The 25,976-nt window shown below is 42.6% G+C and overlaps 1 protein-coding gene across 2 annotated transcripts in view; it reads left to right on the top strand.

The window, feature by feature from the left end:
• The window catches only part of col25a1 (collagen type XXV alpha 1 chain), a 193,051-nt gene that overhangs the window by 90,431 nt on the left and 76,644 nt on the right, over positions 1 to 25,976 (top strand). For both annotated transcript variants that reach the window (XM_083788970.1, XM_083788971.1), the window contains exon 3: positions 15,515 to 15,567. In XM_083788970.1, coding sequence (XP_083645096.1) covers positions 15,515 to 15,567 — 53 coding nt within the window. The remainder of the gene's footprint in view (positions 1 to 15,514; positions 15,568 to 25,976) is intronic.

Here is a 25,976-nt window from a genome sequence, read left to right on the forward strand (position 1 = left end):
TATATAAAATGTGTTCTTCGGTGCTATGACTCTGCTGCACAGGAAGGTTTGGCTAAACATGATGGTACTGTAAACAAATATCCCTCATTAAGGGGAATTAATGGCTCACAAAAGTAGCTGAAAGTCCATGGCTTTGTGAGCATTAGAAAAGGAAAGACTGTCAGAGGTTAGGAAAACGAGGGCCTTGTTCACTTGTGGAGACCTTGCCAATTATTTTCCACTGAGGAATGCTCACTGCTACTGCACGTTCCCCCATGGGATATGAATTCCTCTGTATACATGCTGCATTTCTACCACTTATTAAGGTAAAAAACGTGGCTCATATAGTCGCAGTGATGCCACATGGGGTCTAGCTGAATTACTAACTTCTCGTGGTTCAACCACAGGTGTGTGAGGTACAGGTGGTTTGGTTTTTATTTAGATGCTGAAGGCGGTTCTTTTGAAGCGGACAGTTCAAGTGACACATCCTTGAGAGCTCTGCCTAGGGCTTTCCCCGAGTTGGGAAAATAAACGCAGAGCTGGCGGACTGTCAGTCGGTCTGGGGCCCAACGGCCCAGCGATGACACTTTATTTTTGTTTCCACTCCGCAGCGAAAGAGCGTCTGGGAGACACTAAAGCCATTCAGCATTCAACATGAAGCTCATCTGTGACAGTTTAAGGTCATTCGGGACCCATGAAATCCTGTAGTCAGGTACATCAATCCTTGCACTTTGCAAGGGAAGTGTGCCTCTGCACACATTAGACATGCTAAAATCGCATGCTGTATGTGCAGGCGCATTCACGGTCCCACTCTCATTCTACTGCAGTGTGCCTCAACTCATGTAGACTCACACATATGTACAGTACAGGCAGGGAACTGCTTTACAATTTACAGGCCCCATGACAATATTTAAACAGTACATTTGGCCCCAATATTCATTAAACACTCAAATGTATAACCCGTAACAACTTTAAGGCTCCCCATCAGCCCATGACCCTTTGCATCTTCCAAAACGTTCGCCCTGATTCAGCATCGGTGCAGCTGTGTGTGCAGCAGAAGGCCAGTAATTTTTACTTCTAGTATGTCTCCCACCTCTCATCACACACACAATACAATCCGGTTGTAGAGTTAAATTAAGACTCTGGATTTGACTGTGCACTATTACAATACAATGTACTGTATGCATCCAACACCACTGACCTGGGACTGTATATCACCTTGCTACATCAAGCTGTCAACACTGGCTGAGGGTTGTGGTAAAGGGACACTCATCTGCACGTGTCTGTTGGACAATTATGTGACGCCCCGGCCGATTTAACATACTGGGACCAGTGTTTTGTGGTGCTGAGTGAAACAAAATGAACTGCTCTTTTTTTTCTTTTTTTTATCACACATCAGTCAAATATGGGCCTAATTGAGGGCTAAATTGTATTTCTCATTGCTTTGTTGTGAGTGGGATTTTCAGTGGAGTGCTGTCACTTGGCTCTGATGGAGGTTGGACTAGTGTCTGCCGTACAAGCTGTCTTTGTTCAGACCGATTTACTTGTTAAAATAGTCTTACCGTTTTTCTGCCAACTATTACATGATCACTTGAGCTGCAGTCCATAAGTGTCCTACCTGGGATTCATTCAAATCCGTCTACTACACTCTCTTCCAAGAAGGAATCTCCACTTTGCCAGGGGAGGTATTGCACAAACAGTATGAGCTTCAGGCAGTACTATAGCCAGTAGGTGATCTTCTACCTAGAGTAGGGAGAACACCTCCAATCACTGCAGATGTTTATAAACTGTTTTATTCATTCAAATAAGTTCCGGATTGAAACTTTAACTGACACATTAACACGTCAGGTACAGTACACCATATTTTAGTACAAACTTTACATGGATAATGACTATTAATGTATTCTACTACCAGTAAGCTCTCTCCTCATCTCGGACCCCCATATGTTATTTTATTTCCTGTTGGAAGGACAGTGTCTACAACCTAAAATCCAGCACCACTTATCCGTGCATGCCCAGGCCGTTGCGTGGGAAATACAAAACGGGTACAAGTACCGGTAGTTATCCGTGCGTGACCAGGCTGTTACGCGGATAACCCAAACATGGGTCAGGCAGCTCTTGAATGAAAGCAGGTCCGAGGCCACCCCTGACATTGCTGGCCGATAATTTGAAAGATAGTGAAACCCAAAACCCCTTACGGGTTAGAGGGTACGGTACGGGGGTGTCACATACTGTATAGTATAGACAAGGGAAATGATTGCACTCGCAAAACCCTCCATACATGGTTCAAAGTGGGGGGGGGGAGTCACAGCCCTGTGTATCACTTACTACGTAAGTTCAAGCTGGTAGGACGCAGACATAGCCTCCGTGAAGTGATAATTACGTGTCTTAGAGTTTACGGCTGAGGTCTAGTGACTGTGGATGAGAGCCAGAGATGTTACTTGAGGAGGTGGAAGAGTGTTGTATACTGTAAGGACGACATTTCATTTGGACATGAAACATATCTTAATACAGGACTTTGAATAGCAGCTGAATTTATACCTTAGTACAAAGTGAATTTGATGATGTATTTGAGATACCAAGGTGCCATGTTCCTTGTTTGCCTTGAAAACCTTGGCTTAACAACAGCACAGAGCATGTTATGATTGATTGGTTTTGCAAACAGCTGGTGAAAAAGTGTATATCAATGCGTACTGTATTATATATATAATTTCACAATATATTTCTTTCCTTCAAGCCAAACCAGTTGGCTGTTGCCCAATGACTTCATCTTGGTTTAGGAACTTTGGCGTTCTAGAGAATTTGGGGGCCCCATGTCCCACATTCTAGCAGCGTCAACCCAATCCACAAACATGCGCACGCACGCACGCACGCACACACAAACACAAGTTGCTGCTCACACACTTGGTGTTGATCGGGTCAGCCAGAAGACACGTCACACTCTCACTGCAGGTATAGGGTTACACACTATTTCAATGTGATATATCCAATGGCCACTGCAGTCACAGATAAAGCATTTCATTTGAACTTGAACAAGAGAGGGATCATTCAATTTCACTCATGCACTGGAGCTCCCATTCATCTTTCCTGTATTCCCGTTGACAGATACTTTAAACACCCAGAAACGCACTTTCTGCATTTCTCCGTCGATGACCTTCACTTCTTCAGATTGGATTATCAAACGGGTCCACCTGCATGCACACATGCAAATATTTACATACTCCAGTTCAAACACAGACGCACGCACACGTACACAGGTCTGTATGATGCTCCTCATGTTGCCGTTGATGCCCTTGGTTCAATATTTACGAAATGTGCTCTCAGTAAGCTTCAACGGCAGCTGCTGGCTGGTCCCCAGGAAAGATTCATTTTTGCAAAGCGTCCCTTTGCCTTCAACTGCGTTCAGTTCAGTTGTTGCAGTAGTTCTCATATTCAGTCTCAGAGATTCTCAGAAGGATAACTGAAGATCTTGCTCTGACCACATTAAGGCTCATGTTGTAGCTGCTATGCCCGACTGCTTCAGCTTGCGATGTGGACTATAGATAGCACACTGTAGGTGCAGTTGCTAGGGTCTGCTTATCAGCATTTCATGGCCTAATTAGAGCTATTGACTGTTGTAGGTAACGCAGGTCACAGGGTTTAACCCAGTCGAAGTCAGTCACTGCTTTAATGACACCAGTGGTTAATCGGGGTTTAGTACTGTAGGTTGCTTTCCCTTGTGACGGGACTAATTAGATGAATTGGCTCTTGGTCATCTTTGAATGCACTGTAGCTAACTCCTTAGTCAATAAATAAGACCATAGCTTATGGGATTCAATATCCCTCCATTACCGCGCTGCGGTATATAAAACGGCACTAATAATGTAACGTTGTGAAATGCCGTCTTCAGACAAATAATACTTGGAAGAATGTTGTTCCCCCAATCCTGCTGCACATTGTCGGATGGTGCGCTTTGTTTGGCAGGTGTGAAGCCTCATTCGAATCCTAATGCGCATCAAAGAACCGTATTCTACTCCGCTTCGCTTCCAATCACACTTGATTACGATTCGGTGCAGGTGTGAATGCAATCCGCAGCAAATAAAGGAAATGAAGCAAACAATGTGACGGGTGAGGAGCTAAACACAGTTGTAGACAGAGAAGGCATATTTTACACAGCGCAAAGATGTCCCGTTACTAGACGTGGTCGAATGAGGAGACCGAAGCCCTGATCGAAACACCATATATTTCACTGTGTAGGCTAGTTGATAAAGGTCCCTGCTGCGGATGACAGCGCAGTGTGAAGGCAAACCGCAGCAAATTAAATATGCAAGAATCCCAACTTCGCATTGAGTATTAGGTGTGAATGCGACCGTAAACACATGTAGTCTGTACAAACACACAGTAAGAGCTTCTTTTGGAACAGTGTTTGGTGCCCTGTGCCGTTCATTCCCGGAGAAAAGAAAGATAGCAACATTCTTCTGGCAATAGATTACCATTTTCTTGTGATTATGCAAAGCCCCATAGCAGGGCGTGTATGCCAAGATATAACATGGTTAACACTAAAAAAAGTTCCGCTGTGGATTTAGTCTTATCCCGGCCAAGCCATGCTTGGCTCATCTCAACATGTTGCCCGTTTTCATTTTCAAGTAAATGAAAAATTTCTTAATTGGAAATATTCCATTTTATGGTCTTTGGAGAACACAAAATTGCCCATCCATAGCTGACACAGTTATGCTCTCTCTGGCCATGTAAGGAGAATGTAAAACGTCAGGTTTCGACAGAACCGTGAAGTATTCCGCTCTGCGTTCTATCTAATGTAGTTGTCAAACTATGGCCTCCCAACGCCAATTGAACTTATCCACATAAGGACTGGACTGTATGCCTACTTGGCAGATCGATGGGCTCATTATTGACCCATCCTCCCCCACCCCCGCTCTGCCTCCAACGGGACCGCAGTGAGCACCACAGGGAGGGTAATTGCCGTTTGCAGTGCACAGGGGGTTGGGTCTCAAGTATCCCAGGACTCCGTCCCGTTGCCAGAGGGAGACACATTGATCTCCGAAGGTGATGAAAAGCCTCTCTGAAAGGCCTTGCTTCCTCTGTGCGACTTGCTTCCCAGCCTCCATGCTGAACCAGAGCAAATACCGCTGATGATCCATGCCTGGCCTGCCGGCTATCGACGTTATCCACGTCGTTTTTCTTTAGTGTGTGTCTCAGAATGCCTGACAAGGACAGCTTATTCCGTAATAGTTTTCAGCCCATGAAACTGTGTACGTACTGTACGTGGGTTGCTGAGTGTACCTGCGTGCATGCGTGTGGAGGCATGCTAAATACTCAAAGGCTCTGCCAAACAACAATACCTCTTAATCAAGTAGGCTTGGTGATGCATAATGTAGCCTTTGCAATCACTGTGACATATTTGGAGGAGGCTATTTTGGGTGTCGGTGGCAGTTCAATGAAGCGAGGATGCATTTTTAATACTATAGTTTAAATCTGCCTGACAGAGTGCTAAATGGAGCTTACAGTCATGGACACGTTCGTCAAACACTAATGGAGGGACTTGTGGTTTTGGTTTAACCACATGAGCCCTAGTGTCCCTATTCTGGGCATGCCATAATAGGCAAATATTCAGTGACAATAGCACATCAGAAGATTACAAGCTCACAACAAAAACAAACAAAACAAACATTTGTCATGTACATTGTCATTTGTATGTCCTCCAAAACATTACTTAGATAGATCTTTATTTGTCATTGCAACGTGTACAACGAAATTAAAAGTGCCAACCAATCAGTGCATCATATCACAAAACAACATACTGTACAAGATAAAACAAAAACACATGACTTCTTGTTATTGCACAACCCCAGCAGCCCTAATGCACAAGCATGTCATTTTCAGCTGTTATCGCACAACAAACCCTTATTGTACTTAAGATAATAAATAGTAATAGAAGGTAATAGATAATAGAAACTAAAAAGTGTCGCAGCAACAGATAATTTTTTTGCTGCATTGAGTGCAACTACCGCTGTGGGATAGAAACTGTTACTGAATCTGTTGGTCTTGGACTTGATCACTCTGTACCGTCTGCCTGATGGCAACAGTTCAAACAGTGAGTGAGCGGGGTGGGAAGTGTCTTTTATAATGTTCAGAGTTTTTTTACTTGTGTTCCAATGGAACCAATATAGTTCAATCATTTAGTCACAATTGTTAACACTCTTGTTAATTACTTTCATTGTCTCCACCAGGCCGAAGGGAGAGAGTATACTGTATGTTTTTCACTCCGTCCGTGTGTGCGTCCGTCTGTCCCGTCTGTTACCAGCTATACTAATCTCCAGCACCGTTCATTTTGCACACACACTCCCTGGATGTCAACGATGAACCTCTGGCCCAAATTTTCCAGAGCGGCCTGTTATAGCGCCACCAGTAGGCCGACTTTTGAAAAACATTTTTTTTATATATTACTCCTCCAGATTCTGTCCAAAAATCGCGCAAATCGTTATACACTATCTATATGACTATATAGATGGTTTCATATTCCATCCTAATTGGCTAACATTGGCTTTCAAGTTTGCAGGATTGGCCCATTTTGAACAAAAAGCCAAAATCCTGCAACTTCCGCCCCCCCAAAGAATTATACACAATACAATTATACAATATACAATTATAGGTCTTGCCCAGCGTGCTGGCCATCCGGCCTGGCAGAGACAAAAAGTATGCTTCAAGAGATTCATCGAAAAAGTATTTATTCAAAATTGGTCAAAATAAACTAATCAATAGTTGGCGACCTTACTATGTACAGGTTATGGGGTATGACAGGTAGTGTATGAGCCTACATAGCACAGGAAAACAAACTTGTGTTTTACTGTTCTCAAATTGCTTCGGATACAGGTCTGATAAAATTAAAGCAATGTGTGCATTCAGAGTACATGTCAAATTTGGACACAATGGCTTCTTTTCTGCGCAACGGGCTGGTTTTAATGGTAAGGTGTTATTTAGGAAAAGGCTATAATCATTATATTTATTCAGGAAATGGTTGTAATGTAGAACACCGTAGCAGGAAATAAGGATTATGAGGATTTATGCCACAGAATATGAAAATAATGTGAAAAATGCTTCAGGATAGTGTTTTTCAAGGCCTGGGTCGAGACTTTAGAAGCAATGTGTTGCCAAAACCCAGTTGAGTCCCGAGCAACATAAGGCAGACTGGATTCAATACAGAAGGTTCTTACAGTAGGTGAGCAGTCTATAAAGGCAGGGTGTTTAACTTTTTATCCATGGGCATCTATAGAACGGCCCGCAAAATCAATTTTGGCTTGAAAGGAGCCCAATTATTCTAAATACTTGAATGCCTTGGGTTTAGAACAAGGTAAATAATAGTGTTAGTCTTTCATTAGAAATGGCATAGCCTTGAATAGCTTGACATTATTTTCTAACCTGAGACTATAACCAATCAGATTGTGGGGAAATGGAAACCTACGTCTAATTTACAGGAGTTGAACTTCCAGGGACAACAATGCCTGTTAACTTAAAGGCAATTGCAAACCTCCATCTTTTTTGCAGATCCTAAAAGGTGTAAAAATGACCATAATGCTTTGGTGCACTGCTCCTCCTTGTGAAGCGGGGGAGGGCTGTCCTACTGAGACAACATGTAGTCCACCGACATCATTTTTGCTATCATGCAATTCCAGACAGCAGATTTGACGCACCATGGGAGCCAAATTACACCCAGAAGTTTGGTGGAAAGCATTGGAGTCAACGAGAGCCCATGCAGTGACCAGCTCATGAACAAACACTTTCTGAATGACTGTCCTGAATGACCTTTGTAAAGTAATCACTTCTGGAAAATAACAGAAGACATAATACCGCATAATTGTTTGCTGTGTTGCTTTTCGATGTGTACACGGTGTAATTTATAGCGGTATCTAAAGAGCACAAAGTACGTTTTTGAACGTACCAAGCATCGTGATACTGCCGGCTCCGTCCACTGCCATGTATCCATGGAACTTCCGGTGTGAGCTTTGCCTCCCATGAAAGCATCCATGAAAGTGTCATGGCGTATTCACTGTACATGACGTCTTCCTTCTGTAACGTTCCTTGATGTAGTCCAGGAAGGAAGTGAGACCAGTGCCTGTGACATCACAGGCACTTTGAAATAATAAAATATCTAAAAACACATATTAAACAGATAAAAAAACCCCAGAGAAGTGTTTCTTGTGGCCTAAACATCATTAAAATAAGATCTGTTTGCAAACAGGGTGAAGTGGCCCTTTAACTCAAACCACAAAAGTGGAAAAAGCGGCACTCCAAAATATAGGATGCAAAACTGTCTCGGATGCAAATTGTCATTTTGTATTGTGAACGCCCCAAAGACGCTCAAGAGCATCCACTGCCTTAACCAAGGGTAGCACCCAGAGAATGCGCACAATGTGTCTTTTTTCCTTTTGGTTCTATGTCTGAACTGAACTCAAAACTAGTCTTTGTGTGCACTGTGCCTTTTGTAAAAGCCCAGAGCAGCCTGTAGCTGACCTCTGCAAAGCTGTGACAGCTATTAACCCATTTAGACCTGAGGATAATTCTACAAATACCATTTAAATACTGACAGTTTTCAGAAAAACCTAAACTATGTTTCTTTGTCAGTCGTTCTCAAACATTTTCATGTCATGGACCCCCAGAATTATATGTAATTGGCCTCCCCACCCCCATCTGAAAATATGTTGTTCCAGGGACCCCACCAGAAGCAAAGATTTGAGTTAAAAACGTTTGCTCTGAAAGTATATATTCAAAGATTTGCGCCACATTTTCACGATTCTTCTAAAATAGCTACAGTACAGTGTAACAATGCTTAAAACACCAAAAGGGGTTCCCGTCTTGAAGTGGTCCAAAGGGAATGCACAGAGACAAAGCGAATGGTGTGCTGTGCCTGTGCTTCCAGTAAAAAAGCACGTATATAACTTTACAGGGTTCGTTACCGAGCTTCAGTGATGGACTACCGGATTCTTCAGGTCATGCAAAAAACATTTAGACAAGTCTCGTGGGGGGGAGCTGAGGAGGAGATGCATGTTTGGCGTAGAACAGAGCTGAGGTTTTTTGAAAGACGTTTCCTCCACTTCCTCCAAGCTCTTCCTCCTTGGTCCCCCTACAGCACTTACTCTTTATTTTTATTTGACTTGTTTACCGAGGTTGAAGGAATTAAGGGGATAAGTAATGGTATGGGTAGAATTTAGAAAGGTCAGTGAGAGCACGTACAGTAGTTACAAATTAGCGTATTTTTACGAACACTATTCTCTGTTAGAGATTACCTGGTCTGATAATGAATTGGTGGAGACATATAGCCCACATCTTGGTCTGCTTGTATCCTGTTTTATTGTCATTAGTCTGACGGGATCATTACTAAAGGCTCATACATAGTCTGGATTTTCGGTGGTTAGGTGACCAACGAACTACAACATGACGTCACGAGCCGCGGTGAAGAGCAAACCACCGCCACCGCTCCACCCCTTCTCTCTGTTTTTACTCACCACCTCTCAACGTTATTTCAGCTCCGGTGGTCAGCTCACCACCGGAGCGGTGGTCACCTCACCACAGAAAATCCAGACTATGAATAGGCCTTAACCCTATCCCTAACCCTAACCACACACGAAGCCACATAGTCGGAGTAATGGGATGTCGGGAGTTATAACTAATGTATTGTACAGCGATAAGAATTGCTAAAAGTGCTGTTTAAAACACACTGATGATAATCGATATTTGATAGTTTTGCAGGGAGAGTAGGCAAAGCCGTATCTATTCCCTCTGTTTTGTCTTTGGAAAAGCCCACATATATTCCACAATGTAGGGCAGGCCAAACCATCAGTCCAAACAGTGTAGTTGGCAGACGACGGTGATATTCATATTTCTGACAACAATACCCATCCCCCTTAAAGAATCGGAGAACAGTGACATTGGTAGACGACAAGGGCTGAAATTGCGGTGCAATTTACATATTTTCCCCTTGACAGTGGACCCAATGTTCCGTGAATTAGCATTTCATGTATTGATTTATTCATTGTCATGCAGCCTAATAAGGATCTTGGATCGAAATTGTCCTCCTGTCCGCCAGGGCTTCTCCACAAAAATGTACTTGTTGAGTAAAAAAAGAAAAAGAAAAAATTGTAGGATGGCAAGCCAGCTTTTTGTGCAGCCCTGTCCTGACCTGGATCCGCGACTGTTGGCATCACTTACCAGGTTTAATGAATTCATTCATCTGTGTTGTGGGGTTAAATGGAACATAATAAAGTCTATTTAGACGAACCACCGATCCTTGTGAAATTCCCCTGAGACGCTCTATTCTTCCGAGTGACTTTTTGAAGAATGTTGGAACTCTGCCAAGTTTAAATATCGTTGCCAGTGAGACGCGGAATGTCCAGCGAGCATCCATTGGGCTTCCGTTTCCCTCCGAATTGCAGTACTACACGCAGACTCAAGACTGTGAGCTTGGTGGTTTATTGATGATATTATACAGAAGCATATATTTGAAGATAGTGAAGATCTCAATTCAGACAGGTGACATATCGCCTTTTTCCCAATGAAACCCTGCATTGTCTTCAACGTCCATGGAACATTGGCCACCGGCACTGATGTATGACCTGGATTTACAACCGGGGCTCCCATGTTGGAAAGCCAAGCATCTAACTCTCATCAAAAGGGGCATTGGCAAATGGAGATAAGTATAATGGGATGTCAGACTCATTCCACAGGAGTTAGCACTGGCAAGGGTGTCGTGTGATTAGGAGGGACAGATGCCCTGTGTTTTGGCCATGTACAGTAAGTGCAGGACGGGTTAAATAGTTGATCTACTGTACAAGCTCATGTCGCAGATTCGTCGCATTGCAGATGCGGTGCTTCATTATGGGCTTAGGTCTGTTATCGTTGGCGCAAAGAGATTTAAGAATTTGAATGTTGTGGAGAAAAATTGCAGCGGTCTGAATTAGCCTCTAGGGAGATTGAAGATCAGGCGTGCCGCAGCATTTCTGGATCAGTTGTAGGGGTTTGAGAGAGCATGCCGGCTGACCAGCAAGCAGGGAGTTTTGCAGTAATCAAGTTTGGAGATGACTGAGGCTTGGCTAAGTAGCCGGGCAGACGTACTCCTTGGTGAGGAAGGGCCCGATACTCCTGTAAACTCGTGTCAACATTTTACAATGTTGGCATTTAGCAGTTGCTCCTATCTGGTCCATCTGGTCTCCCAGATGTGAAAGCAAACATCTACCGTTTATCCAAAGGGGACTGGCCCACCCCCTTGACCAAGGAAGATATATGTCTTCAGTTATTTTTTCTACACCAGGGAGAGCTAAATTATTATGTCAATTGGGAATCAATGTCTTTAACCCATTTAGACCTGAGACGATTCTACAAATGTCTTCTAAATCCTGACAGTTTTCTGAAATTCCAATGTTTCTGTGTCAGTGGTGCTCAAGGCCTATTTCATGTTGAGGACCCCCAGAAATATATGTATTTGGCCACGGCCCCCCATCTGAAAATATGTTGTTCCAGTGACGCCCCCCCGGAAGCAACGATTTGAGTAAAACATTCTCTCTGAAAGAATATATTTTCAATGATTTGCGCCACATTTTCACAATTTTTCAAATATAGCAGACCTGCAAGCTTGTAGATCTGCTATTTTTCAATAGCTAAAGTATAACGTAATGCTTTAAACAACAAAAGGTGTTCCCGCCCAAAATGGGTTAATATAAAAGTGCCTCCACTGCACATCAAATCACATGTTAAGTAATTGTTATTGTGCTTTTCAAAGCATATCATTCGGAAATACTGAAAAAAAATAAGAATTGTGTTAGGCGCATATCATCATGTGATCTGAATGATTTGGAAATATTATTTTCTGCCTGTGTAATTTATTTCCTTCAGGCATCTAGAACCTGAATGCAGGTTTCTCGTGTTCTCCAAACATCTAACCGTGACCAATTAGATTGAAGAGAGTTATGACTTTGGGCTTACAGGAGATACTCAGACTACTTCTCCACAACATTTAACATCATTTATAATGATGACCATGAGTTCTTCAAAGAGTTCTTTGCCTACAGGGCCAACCTACCTAGTAAGCTTTACTTGACTAAGAAACAGCTACACAGTTGCATGTCAGTATTTGAATACAGTATTCAGTACACTCGCAATGATCTGCACATTATTTTCATATGACTCATACTGTAAGTAAGTACAAGATCGGCTCCTACTGTAGCACTTTTGGTATTTTGATAATTATTGTAAATGTAATGTTATTTTTCCAAAATGACCCATGTCTACTAAGTTGCAGTGGCACACTATATTCTTGCATGTGTGCACTTGCTATTTTTATTTCATTATCGCAAATGTTTATGGCATAGTTAGTCACGGCTTGTTATTAATGAACATTGAGTTATTTTAGCATTAGCACGTATAATGCTGCTAGCGAACATGCACCTGTAATATAGGATTTTTGTTTAATAAATAATACATTTTTAGAAATGAATGACATTGTCCTCCTGATCAGACTTGGGGAACTATTTTGTCGAAACAGACGAACCGGTGTGGATAGTCAACGGAGTGGTGGGTGGGCTGTAGAGACAAACATTTGGTATTTTCCGTAGCTTGAGCAGGGCGGAGTGCACGTGGTAAAGTGATGAGGTGTATTCAGTAGTGGGTGTGTGTTGCAGGTAGATTCAATGACTAGGGCGGTGTGCACGTGGTAAAGTGATGAGGTGTATTCAGTAGTGGGTGGGTGTGTTGCAGATGGATTCAATGACTAACCAAATTAATTTCTCAAGAGCAATATTGAGTAGCAAAATCCTCAAACAACAAAATTGCTAAAATGATCAAATTCAGAGTTACAAAAGTGGTAATGTTTATTCCAAAACAACAAATAAACCCCAAATGTCAAAGAGTCCCCAAAACATCTGTTTTGTGCTTTTGGTTTTTCTGTTTTCTCTTTTTGAGCCCTTCGTAGTTATTTGACTTGTTTGTACCGTATTTGAGTTTGTAGGTTTGGAATAAACATTAACTACTTTTATATCTCAACATGTCATCATTTCTTTGGCTTTGCATGCTTTGAGTGTAAGATGTTATTGTGAAGCCCATATTATCTGCTAGTACATGAAGAATAAACAAGATGCTATTTTGTCTCAGACTATGTGGAGACTTCGCACTATGTGGAGACTTCGTCACCAAACTGACCACCACGATCAAAATATATTATTGTCAGGCAAAAGCAATGCCTGTTACTTTTCAGGAAATGAAACAATTACAATGTGTACCATTGGAAACAGTGTAGGTATTATTTAGTCACAATTGTTCTGACTTTTTATTCATTAAAACCTCTTAAACCCCAGGGGGGTAAAGGGGGTAAATCCGCAACATCGGAGTTGGAACCGGAGACCAATTAGGTCCCCATTGACCCGCTGAGCGCTGTTCAGAGGTGGACAGCCGCTGCTGACACCGTCACATTATGCAGTTTAAAATGAGGCATTTATGACGAATACAACAATATACTTTGACATTCAATGTGAAAACAATAGCATCTTTACGTGTACAGACCACAGGGTTTGTTTTTCAATGCTGCCAAGTGCTTGAGACTTTTTTCATTTTTGACTTTTCTGCCTTTATTTGGATAGTAGTGGAGAGTGGCAGCTGGAGAGAGAGACGGGGAGTGACACACAGAAAAGGCCGTCGGGTGCATGAATCGAGCCTGCGATCTTGCTCTTAGGCTGCATAGGGCCTATATGAGCCATAACAACTCAGCCATCGGCGCCCCAACATAATACTGTAGGCCTACTTTTTTTTAATCAAATTGTTAAACATAAATACAATATATCAATCAAACATCAGAGACGGTCTACATTTCCCAAAAGGTCTGACCATGCAGTCTGACCAGAAGCAGAGATAAAATGAATGACCCTTGAACCCTGTGTAGATACTAAGTGGGAGTCATACTAGAGCCCCACGCTGTCCTGGAAGTCATCCAGTCCAAGGCAGTCAAATCAGAGGCAAAGGCTGAGCCAAACAGAGGGAACAAGTTGAAAGCTAAACATCATACAGACAGTCGTGGAACCAGAACAAAAGTCTGCACTTTTATGTCCACCACGCCTGGGGTGCTGCTGTACAGTAAATCTCCTCCATAGCACGATGTGTAGCATCCATGTTTCCTCTGTTCCACTCTTCCTTTATCAATCTGCAATTTCTGAAATCTCTAAAGCGTTAGGTGGTCATGGGTGCTGACAAGTATCCAGAAATGCAAATACTCAAGTAGAGTACACATAAAATGTACTTCTTTAGTAACTAAGTAAATGTACTTACTGACCACTGGTGGCATGTTAGGAGTTGGGTTAGTGACTGACTTATCAATTAGAACAGTATTGAAGCAACTGTTATCCCAGCTGTTGAATTGACTACAGCAATTTATAATGCAATGCCAAAATTAACACTCACGACGCCAAGCCGCTTTATAACCCGCCAGATGAAGGGTTAAGGTTTTACCCCGCAGGTCGCCATACCCGCCATATGGCGGGTTATAGGGTTTATAATATATCAATTCCAAGCAGCTGAAGCTCAAAACTAACCTTTCGTGCTGTCCAGGCTGCTAGACAGCGCCTACGTTCTTCCTATCATGAGGATCAATGCACGTGCACCCCATAAGGAACCACTCATTGTCGTTTCTTTGCTGCTTGTTTTCTCAGTAAAATACTCTAAAGTTGTTGTTTTTGTCCAATCCGCCTGACGTTCAGATGTAAATTGTGATCGCATCGCGCCCACTATATTACCATGTTGTGGTGAAATCTAAGACATGTCGGCTGCTGCTCGTACAACTTTTTGTTCCTCCTCTCGCTGTGTTGGGCTGTGTGCCCTGGAAGTATTTGGCTCAAATATACAGATACTTACATTACTTTCTATTACCTGTAGGAAAATGTCCACAGAAACACAAAATGCCCATCATGGCAAACAAAAAGTGGTTTCCAGCAGTCAGCCTCAACAAGGCAATAAAGGTCTCCTCACACGGACGGAGAATCCCAACACTGGGCGAGATCTGCTTTAAAGGTCCCCAGAGATTGTCCGGTCAGCACAGAAGACTGCCCAAGTACAATGCAGTCGAGTCTTCAGCACGTAAAACTTAACAAAGCGTGTAATTGTTTTACTCTTCCAGCTGAGCATTAGCAGATTCACAGGAAGCAAAAGGGAGCGAGGTAAAGTAAAAATGACTGTTATAAAAACAAATAAAAAATCAGGACATCCAAACTTACCAGTACAGTAAGTGGAAAAAAATTAATCAGATAAAAAAGCTCAACGCCTGTGGCAAGAGTGTGTGTGTTCCTTGTTTCCAGGCCAGTTTGTACCTAAATTGTGCCTAAATACTTGAGATTTTGAGGTTTGTACTGTATGTAGTCCAAAGGCAATATTTCTTCGCTGCCTTTGAACCTGGTTTGAACCTGAACATCCTGCAATATAAAACGCAAACTGTGGAACATGAAACTCCAACGAGGACTATCTGATTGTAAACTGAAAATTATGCATTGTGCTCCTCTCTTGGCAGGCCCGACGGGAAAGCGAGGGAGAAGAGGACGCAATGGAGAACCTGGTATGTTTGTGTGTATGAGACCACAGATCACTTGAGTTTCTGTCCAGAAAAGATTCAGCAGTACTGCCGTAGAACACCAATAGATCATGCATGCAATCGTGTAAAGAAATCATGAGAAAGTATACATCTTCGGATCCCAGGATAGGTGATAGATAACCTACACACAGCTATGTGGCTTCAGACTTCAGAGAACTATCAGAATGTAACAGCAAGGTTGAAAGACTAAACCGTGCGCTGCTTTGTTAAATCTCTCTTGAGAAGGGAAGATGTAAGCGCAGCATTACTGTGGTCAGCCTTCACCGTGTCTGTGTTTACATATTCCCCATCGAAGGGTACCTCTGTATGTGGAGTCAGCGAGAGGTCGACCCATGTCCAACATAAACGTGTAAAGGCTGCTTGAGACCTGGTGGCTGTCATGTTTTCAGATTGTGATATCGAGTTCAGGGCCATTCCCAGTTTGCAAGACCTCTGAGCCAGACCATGCTCTTCCCTCCCTCCCAGTTGCCACTCTCTCTCCTCTCTGGCTCATGAAACTCAGTCCTGCCTTCGGTTAAGACCTCTGGGAAGGGCCTTTTTTTTTTCACGCACGCACGCACGTGCACACACACAGCCTCCCCCGAGACAGAGTGTAACCTCAAATTGAATTCACAGAGGGAACATATACTTGGCAGGCACTCACGTCGCGTCCACACTCCACACACCTAATAGAAGAGCGCGATAATGGGCACTGGAGCCTACCGGCACTCTGACACGGAGACTCCACAATGGCAGAGCAGGCCTTGACCCAGTCAGTTGGGCTAAAATATGCCCGCTCACTCGCTCGTTAAAGCAAATCAAAAAGACAGAGCTGATTTGCTATGGTCCCCCGTTTATTTCAATAATATGATGAGGAAATAATATGTTGGTTGAGGTTACAAAGCCATGTGAACTCTGATATTGATGTACTTTTGTGTTGTAAAGTCATTGGAATTAAACATAATCAGCTATCAGGGCCGTATTTCAAACAACCTCTAGTATACTGTATATGAGCATCAAAGTATCTGTTCCATCCTTCTTTTTTTATTTTGCCAAATTAATTTCAAATCCTGTTCTTGCGGCCGCGCTCTCCGTTTCGGGTCTCGAGCGTACAGCCATGCATCACAGTGTGGTATGGCTCTCTGCCCTATTTGATTTTTCGTATTTACATAATATTACAGTCATCCAGTGTATGACTGGAAATACACGGAAGATGGGGGGGGGGGGGGGGGTGAAATGATAGATAGACAACAGTTAAATGTTCTGGTCGGCTGTGTGTGCCTCTGAGATCCATCAGTTTTGTTTATGCAACACTTAACTGTCCAATAAACATGGATCATGCCAACATATTTCAAATGGCACTGTTGTGCAAAAGCCAGTACATCAACGTCTCTTTCTGTCTGTCGCTCTCTCTCTCTGAATTACAATAGCTTCCTCTTGACAAGTCGATTCAAAACGAGTGAAGCAAATACACATGTGCGTGTGTGATGTCTGGAGTGGCACACAGAGTGCTATGAAGCCTTGAAGGATGGACAATGGGGAAACGAAGAGATGACAGTTCTGCCCCTCATGTCAAGTACAATAACCCTACTGCAGCATATTGCAGCTGGCTTCAGTGTCCGCCCAGATGGACTGATCTCATAGTGTATCTGGCACATGAGTCCACAGTACGGACATCTAAGGGCAGGTCCTGCATGACTGTTTTATTTATATCGTAAAAGTGAGCAGCGGCCGTTTTCTGTAGTGGCTTTTATGGGTATAATCAGTACTGTCTCGTAAAGAAATCTCCAAGAACGTCAACACAACTTGTGCAGGGAACTCTTCAAGTGACTTGAGTCATATGGTTTGTTCGGATTCTGAAGGATGTGATATTAAAGGGTAAGACCACTTTTGCAGAGGTTTGGGTTGTGTAGTTACCTTGCCATGATGTAAAGAAAATTGCTCCAGTGAAATTGATAATTCAAAATATGCTCCTCGTTGTTGTTTTTGCTGTTCTTGTATTTATTCTTCTCAATAAAAATTTAATGAAAAAAATAAAAAATATATATGCTCCTCATTGACTTACATTGTACGCTGAAACATCTCTCAAAGTCACTCTTTTAGTAAGTAAAAAAAACTATATTATACTATAAAGATCTGGATTTTTTTCACAGTTTTGTTTATTCAAGATTTCAGGGTATACAGTAAGACAATGAAATAACATAACACAATGTGACACACCCATATAGAACATACCAGAAGAAAATAATATAAAATAGTGAAGTTAACATTTTTATTAAAAAAACGCATACTAAAAGAGTGACTTTGAGTGCTGTTTCAGCGTACAATGTAAGTCAATGAGGAGCATATTTTGAATAATCAATTTCTAATCACTGGAGCATTTTTTTTAAATTTCTTGTCCACATTTGGAGTTACATCATGGCAAGGTAACTACACAACCCAAACCTCTACAAAAGTGGTCTTACCCTTTAAGCCTTTGTTGTGATAAAGCTTTGATAGAGTATACATTGGTCATCAAAATGACTCTGAGCAAACACATTTGCACACATAATGCATAATGTGAGTACAATGTAAATACAAGACATGGAACCTCACAGTACAACAGGAAAAAGCCCTGGACGGAGTCTACACAAGAATGCTACGAATGGCACTAGGTGTCACATGGACGGACCGCATCAGAAATGTGGACCTCTATGGGGACTTATACCACGGGTCACGGACAAAGAGAGAAGGATGAGGCTGGCAGGGCACTGCGTCAAGTACATTGACCCTATGGGAGCCAACCCAGGGCAAAGCCAGGAGTGGAAAGAAGCGTACGACCGATGTATAAGTGCAGCTTGGCTGACAACAGTGAAGTGCTCAAGAACCTGATGTTGGATAGGAAATTGTGGAGGGCAGTGATCCAGGAATCCTGAGTTGGTGTTGGCTAGACCTCACTCTCGCAGCAACTAACTAAGAACAATATATTGTACTTACTGTGCATTATGCATTATGTGTGCAAATGTGAATTTGCTCAGAGTCATTTTGATGATCACTAGCCTGTTGACATGTAGCTGGACTGTGCTGCATTACTACCACCTTAATGTTACAGTCATATGGAAATTCTGTGGAACATTTGACTGTATTATGTTCCTCTCCTCGTTATAAATCCATATACTGACATTAACTTTCACCAGTAGCTTCTGTGGTTGCAAACCAAGTGTACAAAAAACATATTGCCAAGTAAAATATGAAGCAGGTTGAAATGGAACATGAAAGCATATTAAAAGCTAGAAAAAGTGCTCCATGGAGCACAGGTCTATATATACAGTACCAGGTCAGGATTGTGATTTGTGATGTTTGGAAAAAATTGGCCTTTTGGTGGCACTATAATAGGGCAATGTAAAAAGGGAGGCATTAATTGATCCTCAACGTAGTGAAAATGTGCGTGCAAAGTTTCACAGCAATTGGAGTTCATGATTTGAGGCATTTTGTTCAAAATGGGTCACACTTGAAAACTTACGTTTTTAACCCGTTCAAAATGCCAAATTTTGCACACACTCCCTGGATGCCAATGAACCTCTGCCCAAATGTTCCAGAACGGCCTGTTATAGCGCCACCAGGAGGCCGACTTTTGAAAAACACATGTTGATATTACTCCTCCCGATTCTGTCCTAATTGGCTAAGATTGGCTTTCAAAGTTTGCAGGATTGACCGGTTTTGAACAAAAAGCCTCAAATCATGAACGCAGTGTGCAATTTACATGAAATCTTTCACAGACTTTCCTACTAGGCAGAGGAATATATCCCACGCTTTTCACATTGGCCTGTTATAGTGCCACCAACAGGTGTATTTTTGCAAAACACGTTTTTGGAACAAAATGCCTCAAATCATCCAATTGCCATCCAAGGCGTAAGAAGTAATGGCACCCTTTACACATTGGCCTATTATAGCGCCACCAGGAGGCCAACCTGACCTGGAGACCCGTTTCATTTATTTTTACTTTTATTTTTTATATTAGGTTTTATGACCTCAATTACACCCATAAAACCTGAACTTTGAACATTCAGTGGAGTTTCTCTGGGGTTTGCAAGCCTTTTGAGCTGCAATGAAAACAGTGAAAAGAATGACATCTGCTGGCAAATCCCATTGACATATATGTGGGATTTGATGGCTCGCACAAACAGCAGGAAAATCAGAGCACTTGTTAGAGCCAGAAAACCCAAGACCACAGAAAGAAAAACATTTTTATTTTATGTCACAGTCCCTTTAAGGTCCCTGTACCATTCCATGAAAACTATTTAATAGATTTTTAGGAGACGCATCATTGTGTAAATCCAGGATTCCCTTCTCTAGAGTCTCAGATGATTGTTTACAGGATGATAGAGGTGAAAAACATACGTTTTTATTCATATTTTACAGGACTGTGTTTTCTGTGAATTTAGTGTTTTCAATAATTGTCTTGCTGCGCCCTGTTGTTGATCTGCCCAAAAGCAGCAGCGAATCCACTTTGCTTTTTTTCCAATTACATACTACACTGGGTAAAATGTTTGCTATTGTTACACGCAATTATTCCTGTGTGTATTGAATTGTGCTTTTTTATCTTCTGTGAAATTTCTCTTGTGCGATCAATAGACCATTGAATTAAATTATTTCTGCTCTGTGAACCGGTACAGTGCCCTGAGTATAGGTCTAAACACAAGTAGCACAGATATTCCGGTGAAGCGTTTTTAAAGTACGATTCTCCTCAGTCAATAGTGACTACACCAAATTCACAGCAGAGATGCTTTTGGTAGCAATGCCGTTCATTCATTCGCCCCACTAGGCAGGCAAAGCCTTTCAATATGGACTCCCGGTTGCAAGTGACAGTGAGCACAAATAGGAAAATACGCCATGATATTTACCTTAGCGTTGAACTCGGGACTGAATGGGATACTGTGCTTCGTTAGAATTTCATGCTTATTTACTGTCAACATATGGAAAGGAGGAGTGTGGCATGACAGTAACACAGAAACAACTTCATGTCGTGGTCACTACCACAGCCTCAACTGCGGTTGTCTGAAACCGTCAGAGCGGGTGGTCAGTGCTGGAAAGTTTCCCTATCCTCCACATGAATCATCGCCACCTTACACACACAAGGAACTGATGCTGCCTGGAATTGCGGAGTTGTGTAAATAAATATGACAGATGTATGGGATGCACAAAGTCAGATATTGCTGCACTGTCATAGCAATGTAATAATAATAAAAAAGCTATTTCCTGTCTGCCACCCCCTGCAGCTGCTAGTTACAAGTGTGACCGCTGTTGACATTTTAGAATGCGATAACGTCTCTTCGGTTCATGTGAGCAGTGAGCACACACAAATATATACTTTATATATATATGCCCCATACCTGTCTGTTGAGGCCAATGACCTTTGCATTCTCACGAGGTGACTGCACGTTACCGTAAACAGGAACAGGGCCCGCTGTGGAGGAAATGGCAGGAGGTGGCAGTGTGTGGAAGTGTGTGCAAACAGATGGTTAATAGAGTTAACCGAGCTGAAGTAGGTAGACATGGTTGGTGTGAATGGCTTTGATGGCGGATTGTTTATGATGCTATTGGGAACTGTTGGACCTTGACATATCATCATCACACCGGGCTGTTGGCGGTCGGACAGTGATTGTAGCTATTGAATGAGGCAGTACAATTATTGCCTCATTTGAAGAGTTATTGAAGTATACCAATAATTAAAAACTTTGAGGCAGCTTTTGCAAGAAATTGCTTCTTAACTGCCACGCATTGGCCATGCTAATTGTCAATTGAACGGTTCCACATTCACATGGATGCGTCGTAGGGTTTAGGTCACGTCTTTGAGGCATGTTGTACATAACTGAAGAACCAGTCAACATCCCATAATTATGCAGGCTTAGTGAAAATGCTATGTAGCCATAGCTCAATGAACCATGAAATAATGGCACTGAAGTACAGCCGCAGTGAGCCTCAAACATTGAGCTCCATTAAGTGCCCCAGCTGCAGGAGCTATTTGCACTTTTCATCCAATCATAAGGAAGTAAGACTTGTTAAAAAAAGAAAATTCTCCTGTGTTTTTTTGTTTTTTTGGGTGGCGATCGGAGCAGCTGGGTTCCCTTAAGAACTTTAAGACCCGGGATGATTTGCAGGGTTCTGAGGGGAGCCCTGAAGCGCGCTGGCACACGGTCCTTTTGAGGGCTAGTAATTGGGAGGAAAGGACGAGCGTGTCACCTCGCAAAAACACGAGAGCATTTTTTAACAAGCGCCCAGCCCCCTTGTAGCAGTGAAATTAGAGCCAGTCACAAAATACAAAACGGGATCGCCCAGATGCTGGCGGTCATTGTTGGCTCAAATGGCTCGGAAACCGGATAGTGGGATGAGTGCTTTGTCACCATGCCAGCAATAAATGCCATGGGATAAAAATACCGGTGCGATTTTGGAGTTATGCTGAAACAGAATTCCTGCTTGCGTTGGGGGATTTAAATATGACTATGGTAACACTACAGTCGCTACTGTATTTGCTCTATGCCTACTATCCTGCAGTAATGTATGATAGAAACGAACAGACTGAAAGGTGTTTTGAAATCAATGCTCCAGCCATTTTCAGCAGACAAAGAAGACGTGCATGTGACACACAAACAATACAATACAATATAAATACACAGCAGTAGGCTATGCAACTAACACTTGAAATCATCCATTATCCTTATAATTCAAACCATAAAAAATGTTTACAGAACTTTATATAACAAAGCACTACCATGTTCAGTGTCACAATGGTTGCATGCTAATTGACTTCAAATTGGCCTCATTTTTGGAACAAAAATGTCAAACGTCAAGGCGTAAGAAGAAATGGCACCCTTTTCACATTGGCTTATTATAGCATCACCAGGAGGCCACAATAACCTACCTGACCTGGCGGAGACCTGTGCTCTGAGGAGCACTTTTTTCTAGTTGCATGCTGATTGGAAGCCATAGGGGATCTGGCCCTCCTGGGTGTCTGAAGCTAAATGATTGGTCAGACTAATATCACTATTAGTCTGGAATAGTGATTCAAACCTCACCTGTGTTTACTCTTACTTGGACCACTTTTTTCCCATCTACAGCTAATCTCTTCACCAAACATTGCCGATATACAAGGCAAGCTCACAACGTTTGCCAGGTTTCAAGTGGTTCATTTACTGTAGATGGAGTATAACGTGATGTATAACCAGGATTAGACCTCAAGATACCAAAACCAATCATCATTCTAGACTCTAGACTATTTCCCTCAGCAGGATAATTTTGTGATATCAAGAGCGAGAGAGTATTTGTATTCCAAACTGGGATATTTCTTTACAGTGGAGTTATTGCTTATTATTGAATGGTGCTGATGGAGTATGCTCATGCTAATCATGACCTTTTGTCCTTCTTTCTGTTTCAGGACCTCCTGTAAGTACTGTATGCCATCCTCACAACTAATAACCCTGCCCAAGGTAAAAAACACAAAACAACTATTATTGCTACTACAATAACAAATTCATTATGGTAAGAAGGCTAATTCTTGTTAATGAAAGCTGATTTAAGTACAACGTGCTTCTTCGTTACAAAGCGTCTTGTGATAGGAGTGTGATTGAAGCAAAGGAACAAAACTATATGAAAGCCTTGGTTAAAGATAACCCTAAAGCTGAAAACCTGCAGCCAATTAAGTGATTGTAAGAGTAAGAGTAAGTAAGAGTGAGTAAGAAGTGTTTCTGAAGACATTGACAGAAAACAATAATCCATCTGAACAAGTTGTCATGATTTCCAATATTATAGATTTAGCCATCGGTAGTAAAAGGCATAGTGGTGGCAAATTACCACTACCATCATAAGCAGTGCCTGTGACCAGCATTTAAATTAGAAAAAACCCTCTCCACTATGTAATCTGACTATATTATTAAAATAATATTTTCAACCCTGCCCTCTGCTAATAGCGGACGAATCCCTGTCATCTTGGCTAGTCTGGTTTTTAATATCCTCGCTTCCAACGTCAGCGCCTGCCAACCCCCTGCACCCAAATATACTATCTCACTTCATTATGTACTGGGTGATCACAGAATCACTTGCCTCAAACAGATGGAAAACTCCTGCGTTTCCCCAAAAAGATGAAGACATACCCATATATAAGCACTGGAGGTTCTGACATCGAGCCATAACGGGGTCAATCAGGTGCTGTGTGTGTGTGTGTGACGTGTGTGTGACGTGTGTGTGTGTGTGTGTGTGTGTGTGTGTGTGTGTGTGTGTGTGTGTGTGTGTGTGTGTGTGCACGTGCGCACACATCATGCTCTCTTAAAATTATTTATAGTGTTGGGAGGCAAGCGTGATTGAATAGGAATAATAGCGTGTGCCGACTGAGCCGTAAAACTCGTAAGTTAATCTTCAGAGCCTTTGCAGCCGTTTTGCTCCCGCATGGGGGCTCTGAAGAGGTAAGTAAGTGCAGGTGGTCTCTCCTGCCACAGCCTGGCCTCTGATAAATAAAGACATAAGATGATTCTGCAGCAGCCAAGACATGTGAATGTCTTTGACATGTTTTTGACATTGTACTGTAGCTCAGTGGCCTTGTGGTTAGGGTGTCCGCCCTGAGACTGGGAGGTCGGGGTTCGATCCCCGGCCGGGTCATACCAAAGACTCTAAAAATGGGACCCAGTGCCTCCCTGCTTGATACTCAGCATCAAGGGTTGGATTGGGGGTAAGTCCCTGCGACATACTAGCATCATGTCCAGGGGGTGTACTTGTACATCAAGCTGCCTCACGCTACAGAAACAGGAGATAGGCTCCTGCCCTATGGGCCTCATGGCTCGGCAAGGCTACTTACTTACTGTAGGTAAGCCTATATTCGGTTTGGCTAGGTCGATCGCTAGGAGATGAATCCTGTTTCATAATGTCTGGGATTGTTCTAATAATTATGTTGGGACATGACAGCTTCTGTTCATGTTTATGTAGCTGTCTATCTCCCTAGCTGATGACGTGTTTTTTAAGTCTTTGGTAGGGGTGCTATTTGTTTTTCTACAGTTTAAATGGGGAAGTGGGTTCGGGAAGAGGGAGGGTGTATAACTGGTGGTGAAGTGCTGAAGTAATATTATTGTGCTAAACTTAATCAAGGCTTTAATTCATTAAAGTGTCTGCATTTCTAAAAGCCGAGCCGTTACCTCTGCAGACCTCTGTGTATCTTTATAGAATACAGTGTACTGATCTGACAATTACTCACTAAACGATCACTGAACCTGGTGCCGAAATAAGCAACCCGTGCAACATTCTTCCAAAAAAAAGCGATCTCATCTGCTTTTCCCTTTTGCTGTTGCCCACCCGTGGGATGGCAGGGGAGATGTCGCTGTGAATATTCAACAGCAACCCTTCCACCCACCCACCCCATCCCACTGCCACCCCCTGTTTAGCATTGGGACACAGAGAAAATTGTACCCAGCCTCACGAATGAAGCTAAGCCCTGGTGAAATCATTATAGGCCTCTGCATCTGCCTTAATTGTTACTTAGCCACTGATGAATGGCCAGGGACCCGTGGTTTCTGAGACAGAGACAAGGAATGAGCCTCTTCTATGGAGGATTATTGGGAGAGGTCTTTATTGAGGTTAATATACATATTGTCCTTACATGGAAAAGTGATTTGCTTTGTTTTCATTTCCCTTTCTTTTTCCAACGCCTGGCATTCTGTGTAAAGTTTGCATGGAAGCACTGGGGTCAGTCGACAATTGGCCTATTACAGGGGAATGTGTGAGGTTATCTTCACTTGTCCTCCAACGACAGTTTGGAAAAAAAGATATTAATAGAAGAGTTCTACGGTAGATGGGGCTGAGTTGCTGATTTTAAACCAGCAGTAAGGGAATAAAAAGAAATTAGTAGGGGTTATGCGTCGTCCATGAATTGAGGTTGACTGAGGGTACGGCAGGGATATCGAGGCTAAAACTATCGCCTCATATAGCTTCTCCTATTTTGATCTTTCCCCAATTCTCTCTCTTTGGAGCCTTCAAGCGAACTATACAGGGAAGCTCCTGTGGTGTTAGAACACAAGCCCAGGGAACCAGCCAGTGTTGAATGCACACCATTTAGCACCAAATCAGGCATAAAACACCACCCCTGAGGCAGCTCTCTCTCGTTTCTTCCACCGACACCACCTGATGGCTCCACTCTTCAGCACAGGGCGTTTTCAGTTGAAAGGATAAAAGACACTAGTCCATTATCCCCAACTATGTCCATTGCTGAAATGTTTTTTTTTCTTCAATGTTGCCTCTCAACTTCAGCTCGCTTGGAGGCTTGAGTTTCTCCATCTTGCCACAGTTTGTACGTTCAACTTTATCTTGATGCCATATCAATGCAATGTGGCACAGTGCTAAAGCACCTGTCAGTGTCCACCTAAAGTATGTGTCTATAGAC

Source organism: Protomyctophum parallelum, assembly GCF_964188405.1.
Source record: "Protomyctophum parallelum genome assembly, chromosome: 18".
NCBI classification, from domain to species: Eukaryota; Metazoa; Chordata; class Actinopteri; order Myctophiformes; family Myctophidae; genus Protomyctophum; species Protomyctophum parallelum.